The sequence below is a fragment of the Erpetoichthys calabaricus genome, chromosome 8, assembly GCF_900747795.2.
Source record: "Erpetoichthys calabaricus chromosome 8, fErpCal1.3, whole genome shotgun sequence".
NCBI classification, from domain to species: Eukaryota; Metazoa; Chordata; class Cladistia; order Polypteriformes; family Polypteridae; genus Erpetoichthys; species Erpetoichthys calabaricus.
The window spans coordinates 109,091,896-109,108,698 of NC_041401.2; the positions used below are offsets into that span (position 1 = coordinate 109,091,896).

General features: G+C 41.8%; 2 protein-coding genes across 2 annotated transcripts in view; both read left to right on the forward strand.

Moving 5' to 3' along the window:
- LOC127528911 (glycophorin-C-like) overlaps positions 1–16,803 on the forward strand; it is a 131,683-nt gene that overhangs the window by 25,631 nt on the left and 89,249 nt on the right.
- LOC114655928 (glycophorin-C) overlaps positions 1–16,803 on the forward strand; it is a 59,135-nt gene that overhangs the window by 25,215 nt on the left and 17,117 nt on the right. The window contains exon 2 of the mRNA XM_028807241.2: positions 10,833–10,883. Coding sequence (XP_028663074.1) covers positions 10,833–10,883 — 51 coding nt within the window. The remainder of the gene's footprint in view (positions 1–10,832; positions 10,884–16,803) is intronic.

Genomic DNA, 16,803 nt, shown 5'->3' on the forward strand with positions numbered 1-16,803 from the left:
GTCACATGATGCAGAAGAACAAATACCACCTGCTGCAACTTATTATCCAGCAAAAGATAAAAAGGAGAAGACTATGGCTCCATAATATGTGAGAATGGTTCAGAAAGAGTACCAAGTCCCTATTCCATTTAGTAGTTTTCAAAGCTGAAATAGCCCTAATGATCACAAAACTTCATTAACGAAGATGGTACCAGAAGAAGAAAACAACATACCAGAGTGAAACCTGACTGTCAGTAAAATGAGACGGTAGCTTGCTAGGTAAAAAGTGTATGGTTGGCTCTCAGGTGTTGTTCCAGAAAGGCCCAAAGAAGCATTCTAACACTATTTTCAGCCTAATGGAACATCTGGTAAAAAATAATTGAAGAATTTGTAGTGAGGGTCTTTATCTTTATATTGATGTTTTGATGTATTGTTTGTTTAGCTTACATAGGAAATGTTAAATGAAAGATTATTCAGGTAAGGAAGGCAGATGTGTGGAAGTAAGGTAGTTATACTCGCTAATCATGGTGCCAATGCATGTTGATTAGCAGTCACACATTAGAGTTTTAACCCTATTTTGTATACTTGACAATGATGGCCCTGCAGACAGATTACTACACAACAGGCTCTGTAGCCTGCCAAACAGAAAAAAATGATGAATACCTGAATCATTTTAATCTAGAGGTTTATATTCTCAGATTCTGGAGGGCCACTATGCAAGTTTTCATTCTAGCCTCATCCTTAATATAGTAACAAATGACTCCTGCTAGGTTAACCTACTTCCTTTGACTTAATTATAATGGCTTGCTTCATTGCGTTTTTCCCTTAACTGCCAGCCAAACAATGCAGATATGTAAAGTAGGCCAACAGAGGACCTACTAACTCAGGGGTCTCTGACAGTTCATCTTCACTCCATCACTCTCCAAATTAACTGTTGATGAAACCTGTTAATTATTACAGTGGCCTTTTAATGTTTTGACTCTGCCACACCAGTCATTTCCAAAACTAATTTTCTTTTTTCTGAGATCGTCATTATTCAAATACTTTCCAGAGCACACCTGATTAGTGCTTCTCTGACCTTCACCTTTTTGAAATGAAATCAAATCAAGTTAAGTGGCTTTATTGTCGTGCCTTCCATATAGAAGCTGTTGCAGAACCTGGCAGAACTGGTTTGGATGCTACAGACCCTTCTACTGGATGGATGTGGTACAAAGAGACCATGGGAAGAGTGGGAGCTGTCCTTCACAATGATGTAGACTTTGTGGATGCAACGCTTGATAAGGGTTTCTTTAATGGAAGGCAGAGAGGTTCCAATGATCTTTTCAGCTGTATGCAATATCCATTGTTGGACCTTGCAGTCAGAGACATTGCAGTTCCCAAACCAGACAGTGATTCAGCTGGTCAGATCACTCTCAGTAGTGCCCATGTAGAATTTTGTGAAAACAGAGGGAGGTAGGCTTGCCTTCTTCAGCTGCTAAAGAAAATGGGGATGCTGTTGCACCTTCTTGACTATGGAGGTGGTGTTAATTAAAAAAGTAAGGTCAGTTGCAAGGTGCACACGAAGGAATTTGGTGCTCTTGATCAGTTGTACCCTGGAGCCCTCGATATGCAATGAGGTGTGGTTAGCCTGGGCCTTTCTGAAGTTAGCAATCACAAGAGACAGATTGTTGCACTTGCATCAGTCCACCAATCATCTTATCTCCATTCTGTAAGCTGACTCATCCCAATTTCTGATTAGACCCACCACTGTTGTGTCATTAGACAGCTTAATGATGGTGTGAAGAGCTGTATGCAGCCATACAGTCATAAGTCAACAGAAGAGGGCTGAGTACACAGTCCTGGGGAGTACCATTGCTCAATGAGATGTTATTGAAGGTGGTGTTACTGATGCGGACTGTCTGGGGTCTCTTTCTCAGGAAGTCCAGGATCCAGTTGTATAGGGAATTGTTGTAGCCAATCAGACTCAATTTTCCTATGAACTTCTGAGAGATGATGGTTTTGAATGCTGAACAGAACTCTGTGAGAAATGTAGTGACTCTTTTGTTGATGGGTCAGGGCCAGAGGAAGAGTAGATGATATTGTATCCTCAATAGAATGGTTCAATCAATATGCAAACTGGACAGGGTCATGTGATGTACAAAGTTTGACTTTCTGAGGGCCCAAGACAAGCCTCTCGGAGCAGTTGATGAAGACCAGTGTGAGTGCAATGGGGAGATAATCGATAGATAGATAGATAGATAGATAGATAGATACTTTATTAATCCCAATGGGAAATTCACATTCTTTAGCAGCAGCATACTGATATAATAAATAATATTAAATTAAAGAATGATAACAATGCAGGTGAAAAAAACAGAAAAACAGACAATAACTATGTATAATGTTGAATGTTAATGTTTACCCCTCTGGGTGAAATTAAAGAGTTGCATAGTTTGGGGGAGAAACGATCTCCTCAATCTGTCAGTGGAGCAGGACAGTGACAGCAGTCTGTCGCTGAAGCTGCTCTTCTGTCTGGAGATGATACTATTAAGTGGATGCAGTGGATTCTCCATAATTGATAGGAGCCTGCTGAGCGCCCTTCGCTCTGCCACAGATGTTAAACTGTCCAGCTCCATGCCAACAATAGAGCCTGCCTTCCTCACCAGTTTGTCCAGACGTGAGGCGTCTTTCCTCTTAATGCTGCCTCCCCAGCACACCACTGCGTAGAAGAGGGTGCTCGCCACAACTGTCTGATAGAACATCTGCAGCATCTTATTGCAGATGTTGAAGGACGCCAGCCTTCTAAGGAAGTATAACCGGCTCTGTCCTTTCTTGCACAGAGCATCAGTATTGGCAGTCCAGTCTAATTTATCATCCAGCTGCACTCCCAGATATTTATAGGTCTGCACCATCTGCACACAGTCACCTTTGATGATCACTGGGTCTATGAGGGGTCTGGGCCTCCTAAAATCCACCACCAGCTCTTTGGTTTTGCTGGTGTTCAGGTGTAGGTGGTTTGAGTCGCACCATTTAACAAAGTCATTGATTAGGTCCCTATACTCCTCCTCCAGCCCATTCCTGATGCAGCCCACGATAGCAGTGTCATCAGCGAACTTTTGCACATGGCAGGACTCCGAGTTGTATTGGAAGTCCGATGTATATAGGCTGAACAGGACCGGAGAAAAGTACAGTCCCCTGTGGTGCTCCTGTGTTGCTGACCACAATGTCCGACGTGCAGTTCCCAAGAAGCACATACTGAGGTCTGTCTTTAAGATAGTCCACGATCCATGCCACTAGGCATGAATCTAATCCCATCTCTGTCAGCTTGTCCCTAAGGAGCAGAGGTTGGATTGTGTTGAAGGCGCTAGAGAAGTCTAGAAACATAATTCTTACAGCACCACTACCTCTGTCCAAGTGAGAGAGGGATCGGTGTAGCATATAGATGATGGCATCCTCTGCTCCCACCTTCTCCTGATATGCAAACTGCAGAGGGTCAAGGGCGTGTTGAACCTGTGGCCTAAGGTGGTGAAGCAGCAGCCTCTCCATGGTCTTCATCACATGTGATGTCAGAGCAACAGGCCGAAAGTCATTCAGCTCACTAGGACGTGATACCTTTGGGATTGGGGTGATACAAGATGTTTTCCAAAGCCTCAGGACTTTCCCCTGTTCCAGGCTCAGGTTGAAGATGCGCTGTAGAGGGCCCCCCAGCTCCGATGCACAGAGCTTCAGCAGTCGTGGCGATACTCCATCTGGACCCGCTGCTTTGCTGGCACGAAGTCTCCTCAGCTCTCTGCTCACTTGCTCTGTTGTAATTATGGGTGGGGATGTCTTTCCTATGCTGGTATCAGCAGAAGGATGTGTGGAGGGTGCAATACTCCGAGGTGAGAGTGAGAGTGGGTTAGGGTGGTCAAACCTGTTAAAGAAGTTGTTCATTTGGTTTGCTCTCTTCACGTCTCTCTCGATGGTGGTACCCCGCTTCGAGCTGCAGCCAGTGATGATCTTCATCCCATCCCACACTTCCTTCATGCTGTTATTCTGCAACTTCTGCTCCAGCTTTCTCCTGTACTGCTCCTTCGCCGCCCTGAGCTGGACTCGGAGTTCCTTCTGCACGCGCTTGAGCTCATGCTGATCACCGTTTTTAAAAGCCCTTTTCTTCTGGTTCAAAAGGCCCTTGATGTCACTTGTAATCCATGGCTTGTTGTTAGCATAGCAGCGTACAGTTCTTACTGGAACTACAATGTCCATACAGAAGTTGATGTAGTCAGTAGTGCAGTCAACAACTTCCTCAATGTTCTCACTATGTGATCCCTTCAGGATATCCCAGTCTGTAGTTCCAAAAAGTTCTCTCAGAGTATTCTCAGCCTCCGGGGTCCACTTCCTGAATGATCGTGTGGTTACAGGTAGGACTCTCACTTTTGGTTTATAGTGAGGCTGAAGCAGAACCAGGTTATGATCTGCTTTCCCAAGCGCAGGCAGCGGGGTGGCGCTGTATGCGTCTTTAACGTTTGCATACAGTAAATCAATAGTCTTATTTCCCCGGGTGTTACAGTCCACATACTGGGAGAATGCAGGTAATGTTTTGTCCAGCGTCACATGGTTAAAGTCTCCAGCGATTAGCACAAGCGCCTCAGGGTGCTGCGTTTGTAACTTAGCAACAGCAGAATGGATGATGTCACTCGCTGACTCCTCGTCCGCCCGAGGAGGTATGTACACGATGACAACAATGACATGTCCAAACTCTCTGGGCAAGTAGTAGGGACGTAAACTTACGGCCAACAGTTCGATATCCCTGCAGCAAGTGGAGATTTTGACGTTAACATGTCCAGAGTTACACCACCGTGTATTAACATAGAGAGCGAGTCCTCCTCCTTTGTGCTTCCCACAGGTACTTGCATCTCTGTCCGCTCTAACTGTGCTAAACCCGGGTAGCTCCACGTTGGCATCTGGGATGGTGTTATTTAGCCAGGTTTCGCAAAAACATAACAAACTGCATTCTCTGTAGGTCCTGACATTTTTCACCAGCGCAGCCAGTTCGTCGATCTTATTTGAGATTGAGTTCACATTCCCCAGAATCACAGAAGGCACCGAAGGCTTGAAACGCCACTTTCTCGCAAGCCGCTTCATTTTTAGCTTAGTGCCGGCTCTGCTGCCACGATACCGCCTTCTTACCTCGTCAGGTAAATATGGAACCACACCGGCACTGGCATTTGTTCTCAGTGCCCGAAGTTGAGTCCTTGAATATGCGAGCCTCGGCGTGTAAAAATCCATGCCCACGTTGTAAAAGTAAGTGTGTCCAGGGAACGAATCCACATAAAATAAAGTAATAGGAGTGATCAATAAATAAAAATAGAAAAATGAAAGTAGAAAAGTACACATACATATACAGTCATACACGGAGCTGCTGAAAAGGCTGCCACTCACGGCGGCGCCGGATGTTCAAAAAAAAAAAAATCATTAAGGCAAGAGTCAGAATATGGGTATGATGAAGCACTTGGGGATGACTGACTGTTGAAGATGTCTGTAAACATGTCCAACAGTGAGTTTGCACATTCAATTGCATATCATTTTGAGACAGATGTAGTATGGAAGACATAGGTGCAAACATGATCTGTATTACCCTGATCATCTGTTCTGTCCTTTTACATCTCATTATTGTTTTGCAGCATGTTAAAAAATGAAACAATTGAAATGCAAGTTGATTAAAATCAAGGCAAGATAGTATGTTCCACTACCATTAGCAATTGATCACTAATGGAGAAAGTGGCTGAAATGAAAACCTGAAGTCACTGTGGCCCTTCAGGAACTGAGTTTGACGCCCCTGCTCTAATCCTTTTACTAATAAAGAAGCCTGCAAAATGCAGCATCTCTGGTGAAAACAACACAATACCTGTGAATAATGCTGTAACAGTAACAAATATTCATAGTACACACTGCGGGACAAATCATAGTTTGCTTTTATCCCGACATGAGGTTTTGTGATCACATGGATGCTCTCCTTATAAAAGTGTAATGGCCAGATCCAAAGTAAAAGAAGCTCTAGTGAGGTTCAGCTCACCAGATTTGCTGTTAAACTGGTCAGCTACACGTAGGGACACAAGGCCTACCCTGTGCCTCCTGTCCTTGTTTTGACAAGCTTGCCTTTGTACCCTCCCTTGTTGCTCTTCCTTAACCAGAACATCTTGTCATGAGTCATAACCTAAGATGAGACTAAAGACTTCTTCACTCTGACGGCCTTGATGATTTGAAAGGCTAACACTTCAATTAACCAAATATCTCCAGTCCAGCTGCTCTTCTGCCAGAAGTGTTTATGGGGCCCGTCTTGTTAAGCAACAGGCAGCCCTACTGGCCGTCTTGAATCAAATTGCCTGAATACTCTGCCCTATTAATGCACCATTTAGTTATTTACACAGAAATACAGACAAAAGCAAAGCAGTACATGTAGAATACAAATAGCAGTTAATGCACTTAATGTTCCTTAAAGAAAAAAAGGTTATATTCCTTATAGTGTTCCTTGAGTTATGCTCTGTACCAGATTACCGGCTATTGAAGCCTGTCAATACGTTTTGGGAGAAGAACATCCTTCATCAGGACAACTCTAAACTGTGAGGCACAATTCCTCGTTCATAAATATTCTTGTGTGCATTTCCAGAATAAGACAGCAGTGTCAAAGCGTGCCGATCGTAAACTATCTACAAAGTAAATGACGAGACTTACTTTTTCTATAAAGAATGCACATACAATGGCAGAACATTTCATCTTTGATAGGCACGTGTTTCAACATCCACCGACATGTCCAGGGACAGGCATTGTTGTTGAAATGGTATCTGAGGAAGTTCCTCATTCCACAGGCAGAGCAGGCTCTGATAGACTGCTTTGGAACTACGGACTGGGATATCCTGCAGGGATCTTATAGTGAGAACATTTAGGAGGTTGTTGACTGCACTACTGACTACATCAACTTCTGTATGGAAATTGTAGTTCCAGTAAGAACAGTACACTGCTATGCTAACAACAAGCCATGGATTACAAGTGACATCAAGGGCCTTTTGAACCAGAAGAAAAGGGCTTTTAAAGGCGGTGATCAGCATGAGCTAAAGCGTGTGCAGAAGGAACTCCGAGTCCAGCTCAGCGCGGCGAAGGAGCAATACAGGAGAAAGCTGGAGCAGAAGTTGCAGAATAACAGCATGAAGGAAGTGTGGGATGGGATGAAGATCATCACTGGCTGCAGCTCAAAGCGGGGTACCACCATCGAGAGAGACGTGGAGAGAGCAAACCAGATGAACAACTTCTTTAACAGGTTTGACCACCCTAACCCACTCTCACCTCGGAGTACTGCACCCTCCACCCATCCTTCTGCTGATACCAGCATAGGAGAGAGTTTCTCCCCACCCACAATTACAGCAGCCCAGGTAAGCAGGGAGCTGAGGAGACTTCGTGCCAGCAAAGCAGCGGGTCCAGATGGAGTATCACCACGACTGCTGAAGGCCTGTGCGTTGGAGCTGGGGAGTCCACCAAAGCGCATCTTCAACCTGAGTTTGGAACAGGGGAGAGTCCCGAGGCTTTGGAAAACATCTTGCATCATATCCAAAGGTATCACATCCTAGTGAGCTGAATGACTTCCGGCCTGTCGCTCTGACGTCACATGTGATGAAGACCATGGAGTGGCTGCTGCTTCACCACCTGAGGCCACAGGTCCACCACGCCCTCGACCCTCTGCAGTTCGCATACCAAGAGAAGATGGGAGCGGAGGATGCCATCATCTATATGCTACACCGATCCCTCTCCCACTTGAACAGAGGCAGTAGTGCAGTAAGAATTATGTTCCTGGACTTCTCTAGCACCTTCAACACCATTACAACCTCTGCTCCTTAGGGACAAGCTGACAGAGATGGGAGTAGATTCATACCTGGTGGCATGGATCGTGGACTATCTTAAAGACAGACCTCAGTACGTGCGTCTTGGGAACTGCACGTCTGACATTGTGGTCAGCAACACAGGAGCGCCACAGGGGACTGTACTTTCTCCGGTCCTGTTCAGCCTATATACATCGGACTTCCAATACAACTCGGAGTCCTGCCACGTGCAAAAGTTCGCTGACAACACTGCTATCGTGGGCTGCATCAGGAGTGGGCAGGAGGAGGAGTATAGGAACTTCATCAAGGACTTTGTTAAATGGTGCGGCTCAAACCACCTACAACTGAACACCAGCAAAACCAAGGAGCTGGTGGTGGATTTTAGGAGGACCAGGCCCCTCATGGACCCCGTGATCCTCAGAGGTGACTGTGTGCAGAGGGTGTAGACCTATAAATACCTGGGAGTGCAGCTGGATGATAAATTGGACTGGACTGCCAATACTGATGCTCTGTGTAAGAAAGGACAGAGCCGACTATACTTCCTTAGAAGGCTGGCGTCCTTCAACATCTGCAATAAGATGCTGCAGATGTTCTATCAGAAGGTTGTGGCGAGTGCCCTCTTCTTCGTGGTGGTGTGCTGGGGAGGCAGCATAAAGAAGAGGGATGCCTCACGCCTAGACAAACTGGTGAGGAAGGCAGGCTCTATTGTAGGCACGGAGCTGGACAGTTTGACATCCGTGGCAGAGTGACGAGCACTGAGCAGGTTCCTGTCAATCATGGAGAATCCACTGCATCCACTAAACAGTATCATCTCCAGACAGAGGAGCAGCTTCAGTGACAGACTTCTGTCACTGTCCTGCTCCACTGACAGACTGAGGAGATTGTTCCTCCCCCACACTATGCGACTCTTCACTTCCACCCGGGGGGGTAAACGTTAACATTATACAAAGATATTGTCTGTCTGTTATACCTGCATTGTTATCACTCTTTAATATTTTCTTTATTAATCCCAAGAGGAAATTGACATACTCCAGCAGCAGCATACTGATAAAGTATCTATCTAGCTATCTATCCCAGATGTGAAATACAGAGGGTAGGAGAACTGCAGAAGTAGTCTGAAGTCTGTCTTCAAGTGCTTGGATTGCTAAACTCTGGAAGGAATGCTTGGATTTTTATCTTGTCTATAGAAATTTATGATTTGTGTGCAGCTTGTTTTTTTTTCTGGAACACTAAGATGCAGTAATAAAATGTATACAAGTTCACCTCGCACTGCCAAGGCTGGGCAAGTAACAAACTTCAGAATCCAAAAAGTGTCTAGCCATCACTGATGATTTATCATAGACTTCCCCTCTTGGATCTGGCTTAAGTATTTCAAGGGCTGTGCACATTAAATCAAGCACTGTATGAAGAAGTGTTCCACTTTTTTAAATCCAAACGTGCTGCTCTTATGTTAAGGTATTTGGTATATGATAGTCTCTTGCCAATATGCAGAAGATGACAAACAGTTTAAAGCAGTGGCGGATTACACGATTTATAGTTGGACAGGTTGTTGAACTCGACAACTGAAGGTGCTGATCTGGTCACCGGAGTATTTCACATTGCAAGACTGGGAATCACAGGTGATGATGAATTAGATGACTCCATGACAACTTTCTAGCAGTTTCATGAGCTTTCATCTTTTTCCGAAAACCAATAATGTGCTGCCTGACAGAGCCAGTGCTTCACAAATGCATTTCAGGTATGGCCAGTTCAGCGGCAGTCCTAGCCCATTTTTACTTGTTTCCATTCTGTTGTGGTATGTAAAACAAACCTCCCTTCTGCTTGCGAGGTCCAAACACCTCATTACATGCATTATACTTCTGGGTGAGCACTGATTGGTTATCAGCTGTCAAACACACAGAGCCTACGCCAATGACATAAGAGAAATCAAATCGCTCGTTGCAGATCGTAAACTGTTTGAACTAAGTCTCTGGGTAAGTCAGACTACACGACTGATGGTCACAGGAGCACACCACAACTACCCCAACATGCTAAGGTTATATAAATGTACACTGACAATTGCTGGAAAAGTCGTGTAATGAGAACTTTAGCAATGTAAAGTGTCCCTATGGTGACACAGTCTGGTCTGTGTGGAGCTGAGATTGTGCCATGAATAGTGTCTCATCTATCTCTCTTTTATACTTCTTAGTGCCATTCTCTGGCTGGGTAGCATCTTTTTAGACTCCAAGTGAAAAATCTCCTTTAGAGTATACTCTTCGGTTAAATTTATTGCTCAGAAAGCATTTTCATCAAGTCTCAAGGATTTGCATATGTATTTGTTATTGATTTTAAAAAGTTAAAGAATATTTACTGTTTTCATTACACCTGCAATCAGTGGTCCAAGATGTATGTGAATCATGTTGAACTGTTCTTGGGGTGGCACAGTGGTAATACTGCTGCCTCGCAATAAGAAGGGCAGGGTTTGCGTTCCCAGGTTCTCCCTGCGTGGTGTTTGTATGTTCTCCACACGTCTGCGTGAGTTTCCATCCCCCAGTCCAAAGACATGCAGGTTAGGTGGATTGGTGATAATAAATGGTGTTTACAGTAGGGTGTGCTTCCTGTGTGTCTGCTCTGTGATGGACTGGTGCTCTCTCCAGAGTCTGTTCCTGCCTTATGCCCTGTGCTAGCTGGTACAGACTCCAGCACCAACACCCCCCCCCCCACCCCGTGGCTATGTTCAGGACTAAGCAGGTTTGAAAATGACTGACCTTTCTAACTGTTTCCTCTCAAAAATTACTTCATAAGACTTTATATCTTAGTACGCTTGTTTTAATTATTGCAGTATGTCCAAACTTTGGTAGCAGCCTTGCTGATTCATGTTTAACTAATATTCGAGCAATCAATGGATTGCAACATATTGTGTACTGTATGGTTAAAAATAAGATCAATGCATTTATAATTAAATGTTAATTATAAGTTTTTAGCATTGTGAATTTCTTCAGTGTGTTTAAATGGTTTCTTCTTTCCCCCCCCCCCCCCAAGGAAAAGAAATGGAAACGTGGGACAATAAACCAAATGCTGCAGTCATTGGAGGTAAGTAGAAGGAATTGATTTCAATGTCCTTTGTGTAGAAAACAATTTAGGCATGCAAACACATTGTGTGAAGCAAAGATATTCAGCAGATTAAACATTTATTCTAATAATTCAGATAATTTCACAATAATTGCCTATTTTAAGAGATTTCTGATGTACATAAATATATATGGAAATAAAAAAATGGATAAAATCAAATTCTGGTTTAGTGCTACAGTTAACCTACCTTAATAAAAGGGTAAGTGTCTGTGTTTCTGTTTGTGTGCTCATGCAGTCATTCCAAAAGATGGTGCATCACAAAACAATTTTAGTAATAAAATGCACTACATTTGTCACTCCAACAGATGGCTCATCACAGACATTTTAAAAAATAAAATGCATTTCATTTGTTCTTCCCTCTTCAAACCTTTCTACCCATCCATAAACTTTTCATTGAGTCATGCTGCTTTCGCTTACTTCCTGATCCAACATCCTTCAGTGAATTTCAGCAAGTTTTCACTCCTGCCCAAAGAATTCTCACTACAACACATTGTTCAGTAATGGTGCAGTCACACAGCAGAGCATCCACATTTATTTGACCTTTGCTTCAACTAGACTGGTGTTCAAACTACCCATAAGCCATCACAAACGCATTGTATTACGTCAGCTTCCATCCATTACGGTTACCTTTACATTTTCAAATTGCCTTTACTTTTGAATTTACATTCTTTAGGTGACATTACAAGGGCACAGTGATAACACTTCTGCCTTGCAGAAAGGAGCACAGGTTCACGTCCCAGGTCTTCCCTGCCTGGTGTTTGCTGTTCATCCCGTGTCTTTGTGGGTTTCCCCAGGTGCTCTGTTTTTCCGACAGTCCTAAGACATGCAGTTTTGGTGGATTAGTGCCATTTCCAGGGATTGTTCCTATCTTGCACCTGATGCTAGGACAAGCGAGTTTGGAAATGGGTGAGCAAGTAGATGGAAGGTAACATTTTTCGTAAAACAGGCTTACAATTTCCTGTTTATGCTGATGACATTCAGCTTTATATGGCAGTAACTAAAACCCTACTTATCACACTTGTAGTTTGCTTTAATGAAATTCCCTATCGGATGATCTCTCTAGTTTTCTTCATTTAAATGTGGGTAATAATCAAATTTATGGGTAGGATGTGGTAAAAGCATGAAAACCCCACCTGTCAGTTCTTTAATCTTAGGAAACAATAAGGTAAATTTTGTATTCTGGGTGTGGACTTTGAAACAGAACTCAATTTTAATGCACAAAGCTACTTGTAAATTTGTATACTTCCATTTAAAGAATACATTCTGTATTATGTAATTTTATTTTGTTTTAACCATTGCCTTTAATATTTTCTATTATTTCATGTGCTTTTATGATATAAAGTGCTTTAGTCATTTGTTGGTCAATAGCCACTGAAATAAATCATTGAGAGGCTCAAGAGTTTTGGTGCACTGGAGAGTTCAGCCAACTTAAGTACATCTGTGAGTCTTTCCTCATCCTTTGTCTGTTAAATGTCACTTTTCTTTGTTCATTTTTTAAAAGTCTGATATTTATATCAGAAAGTCTCATACGCACTGCCAAACTGCTGACTCAGTCACTGTGTTTCCACTGTGTTACGTTTACCCCCCCTGAAAAATGAGCCAAAAGGGCTGATTTTTTTTTTTTGAACCAGAAAACATGAACATGTAACAGAGACATGTAAATAATAAAACATCAAAATAAAATACAATAGAAAAGGTATGTTGAGTGTCCACTGCTCTACTGACGCAGATTTAGTAAATGTCCTTTGTGTGACAGTCACCAAAACACAGGCCGATGTTGCAATGAGGACAGTACAAGCATGGCTCTTTGCACACTGTTCTTATATTTTTTGTTGAAAAACCACACAATTGACATGTCCCTTGTGTTATTGTAGGCTACCAGAGCTCAAGGCTTAGTGGCTCCCATATTTTCTCCAAAACAAATATTGGCAATTGCTGCATTGTGAACAGTGATAAGATGAATAACGTCTGTCTTATCGATGTACATGATCGCAATCATTTTGCCTTTTGGCCAAGTAGATACTGCACCTCACTGAAGCTTTATGCGACTGAATTCACCATGCTTATCACAGTGTTTGGATGTACATGTTATGAACTCTGAATCTGAAGCAATCAAGTCCCAAACAGTTCCAAAAATGTCAACTAGAGGGGGAAATCCCATCAAAAAAACCCAGCTAGCAACAGAGGCCATGTAGGATCTTTATAAAATAAAAGATTTACTTCACAAAAAAATGCTCTTTAACAACATAAAGCTCCATAGAGTACAAAGTGCCAGTGGAATCGCCTGAGGAAAAAGGCCAATCCAGTACAAACAAAGTTCCAATACGATACCCAAGGAGAGTGGTTGAAAAACAGAGTAAGAAGGTCAAAATTCAGAAAATAAAAAAAAAAAAAAGCACAGAAGAAACACACACTGACTCCCTGGCACATTCAATGAACTGCCAGGAACCGTGGGAAACCCTTACATTTATAGGGCCTGCCGAATGGAGGACCACTCACAAAATACAAGGCAAAAAAATCTTTGCATCAGGACCAGATCAAAAACAAGGAACAATTTAAAATAATTAACAAAATTAGCATGTACATAAATAGAATGACTCAAAAATGAACAAAAAAGACATGAAATAAGAACCCCAGCCAGGGGAAACACCCTGACTAAAACGGAGCAGATTGGTGGTGTATTCAGCAGTTTCAGTGTCCAGGTCAACATCTAGTGACCAATTCACATTGTCATCCTATTACTTGATTCAACTAATGGTTCAGTTTCAGTTTGTTCTAAAACTGGATTTACAACTCCTTCTTTACACGATATTATATGCAGTGTTGTGCAAGTTCACACCTCACAAGAACTAGCTCAAAGTTAAATTCACACAGATTAAAATGAATAAATTCACACTCATAGTTCACCATTTCAATTTTGAACTAGTTCATGTTCAGTTCATTTTGTATTTTTTAAGGATTGACAATAAATGACCCATGAGTTTACTTTTTTCAATTTTGCATGCCTTATATTAGGCTATTACAGTGTTCTTGAATAACATACAATAATTATGAAGACTTTTTTATTTAAATACACTTTATTGAGTTATACCCAGCAACAAACACGTATAACCATATATGCTAATATCCTCCCAGTCAAAAAAGAAATTAAATAGATGCAAGTATATATATAAATTACCGCTCTAAGTCCAACCGTGTGACACAAATGGTGACTGTGAAACCAGCATCTAGGTGAACTAAGCTATTACGCTGATGGTCAGAATTCACATCACAAATTGCATGTCCAACGGGGGAAAAATATAAAGTGGCCTCACGAAGTACAACGTTTTCCTAAAAGCGAAAGCGGAGCTTCACCATGTGCTTGTGTCAGCAGGGGTGCAGCTTAAGCACAAGCAGGCGGATACAGACTGTGCCTATTGGATTTTACATTGTTTTTTTCCGAATACAAATAAATGTCAAAAGATTCGTTCAAAATAAATATTCATAAAAATCCACTATTTGTGCTTATCCGAATACCATATTTGGATTCGGCTCCATCCCTACATTGCAGGGTAAGGCAATACATTTAATCTGGACCTAAACCTGATCCAGAATGTCACATAAAACTGAACTAGCTCACGTTTAAGTTCTTCACTTGCAAATATGTTGCATTAAGTTCACCGTTACTAGAAAAATGAGCTTGTTCAATGAACGTACTCTTTTGAGGTAGTTCATGCACAACACTGATTATATGTTTCGGCAAAAGACTCCACCCCACTCACGAATATTGATAAATTATCATTGAGTGGCAAAATGCATAGCAATATTCATGATTGTTTTGCAACATGATGTTATTCTGGCTTAACACTTTAAATCATATCATAATATATAGATACTCGGGCTTAACCATAATAACATAGAATTCTGAGATGCTTGGAGTGAACGCCAAGGAGGTAAGAAGGCATTGGATGACTCTCTTGTTCCGTGAATATCTTTGATTGATTGTGGCTTTGATTTGAAGTTCTTAGTAGCTAAGAAAGAGTATCTAGTCCTATGTTGTTCTGTTTGGTGCCTTGTGTAACCTTGTCCTGTACCCCGTGTTCCAAAACAGCCCCCCACGAATGATGTTTACTTGATTAGGTTGACCTCTTGTGTAAGACACTTTGAATTAAAATCATCTGCTAAGTGAGGTAATGTAAATGTAAGCTCTTACACACATCATAATTCATAATTATGAATTCAAGTCCATATTCATTCTGATAGTCTTTTACATCTTAGCGGTAATTTTCATTAAGTTTGGGAAACAAGACCCTGGTTGGAACTCATGCAAGAGCAGGCTGGTCAAGTGGAAGTTGTTGATTTTCACTGGACCAGTGTTCCTGAGCAGCATGGTCATCTTCTCTGTTCTTGGCCTTGTAATCTCAATGTTCTGTGACTAAAGTATGGAGGCAGTATGAGTCCTCTCATCACACACCCCTGCTTTCCTTTTCTGTATCTTATATTACTTGAGGTTGTTGGGCAGAAAGAAGTTTCATTAAGATGAGATTTCTTTTATAGTGAACAAGGAGAAAACAATTTTTTTCCAGTCTCATCCATCAGATAGATAAAGTAAAACCGCAGTGTTGCAGAAGCCAAAATACAAAAAGGCACATCCAAGACGAAACCGGGAGACGGGTGCAGTAGATAGATAATGTAGGTAAAAAGTAAGTACTGTAAATAAACAGATTTTACACTGACTCACACAACTGATCTGTTCTTGGCAATTGGCAGAGGTCATGTATCATTTCTAACATATAAATTTCCCTAATCCTTCAGTTCATTTTTTTTAAACCAGATGTTTCACTTGCAGTGTCTGGAGTTTTTTTTTTTTTTGTGAGAGCCAGGAACTAGCTTGTACGCACACCAACATTTCTCAAGATGGGAAAATTTGCTAATGATCTGAACTGCACATTTTTGGGATGTTGGAGGTAACCAGAGTAGATGGGACAACTCAGACGAATGCAGAAGAGTATGAAAATAGTGACTGGACAGGGGAGTGTCCCCCAGGACTCTGGAGCTGCACACCACTCAGTGTTCTTCTCTGACATTAATAAACATTCAGTGATATCTGAATATCCTTTTAAAGGGGACTTCAGTAGTGGGCACTGGAATTAAAGTTTATCTGAAACCAGGGTGATACTTATTGTTATTGTTATGTTATTGACTGAAATAAGAGAATAAAAAACCCTGCCCTGCTGTCTTACCTTTATTTAATAGAGCCATCATTTACACAAGGTGAGTGGCCTGAGATATTCTAAAAAGCACAGGGGTCCGAACTGCTGTGTTTTGTTTTGCCTTTCAATCCTTGACAGTTTAGTATTTCCCTCAAAGCAAACCTGTGTTTGCCAACAGTACTTGCAATGAAAGAAAATAAATGCATCTTTCTAGCAAATGCACGATTGACCGTGTTTTGTATTAAAAAGTGCTGAGTGATAGCTAGCAATAACATTATTATTGAAGACAAAAAATATTCATGACTTTACCTTTGAAAAAGCAGGGTGGTTAAATTAGACTTCTTGTTACTGCAGATGTCCTGTCATCATGAAGCTTCTGCGCGGAGTTCATTAAAACGCAAATAAAATACTGACAAGCGGCTTTAACAGCTGTGCGACGTGACAATAGTTATTCTATACGTGTATAGATTGGTCCACGACCATCTTTAAATTTTTGTCAACTTTTTTTTTAATCTCCCTTAATTTTGTTTTGAGTAGTGTTAAAAGTTTGGTAACGTTGGTATTTTGGTTGGAATATACTTGCCTGTTCTTTAAAGTGGGAGGTCTGAAAGATTCCCCAGCTCCACATGTTATTCTCCGTGACTCCAAATACATGAACAGTTCTGCTAATTAAATAATCTACAGTAATC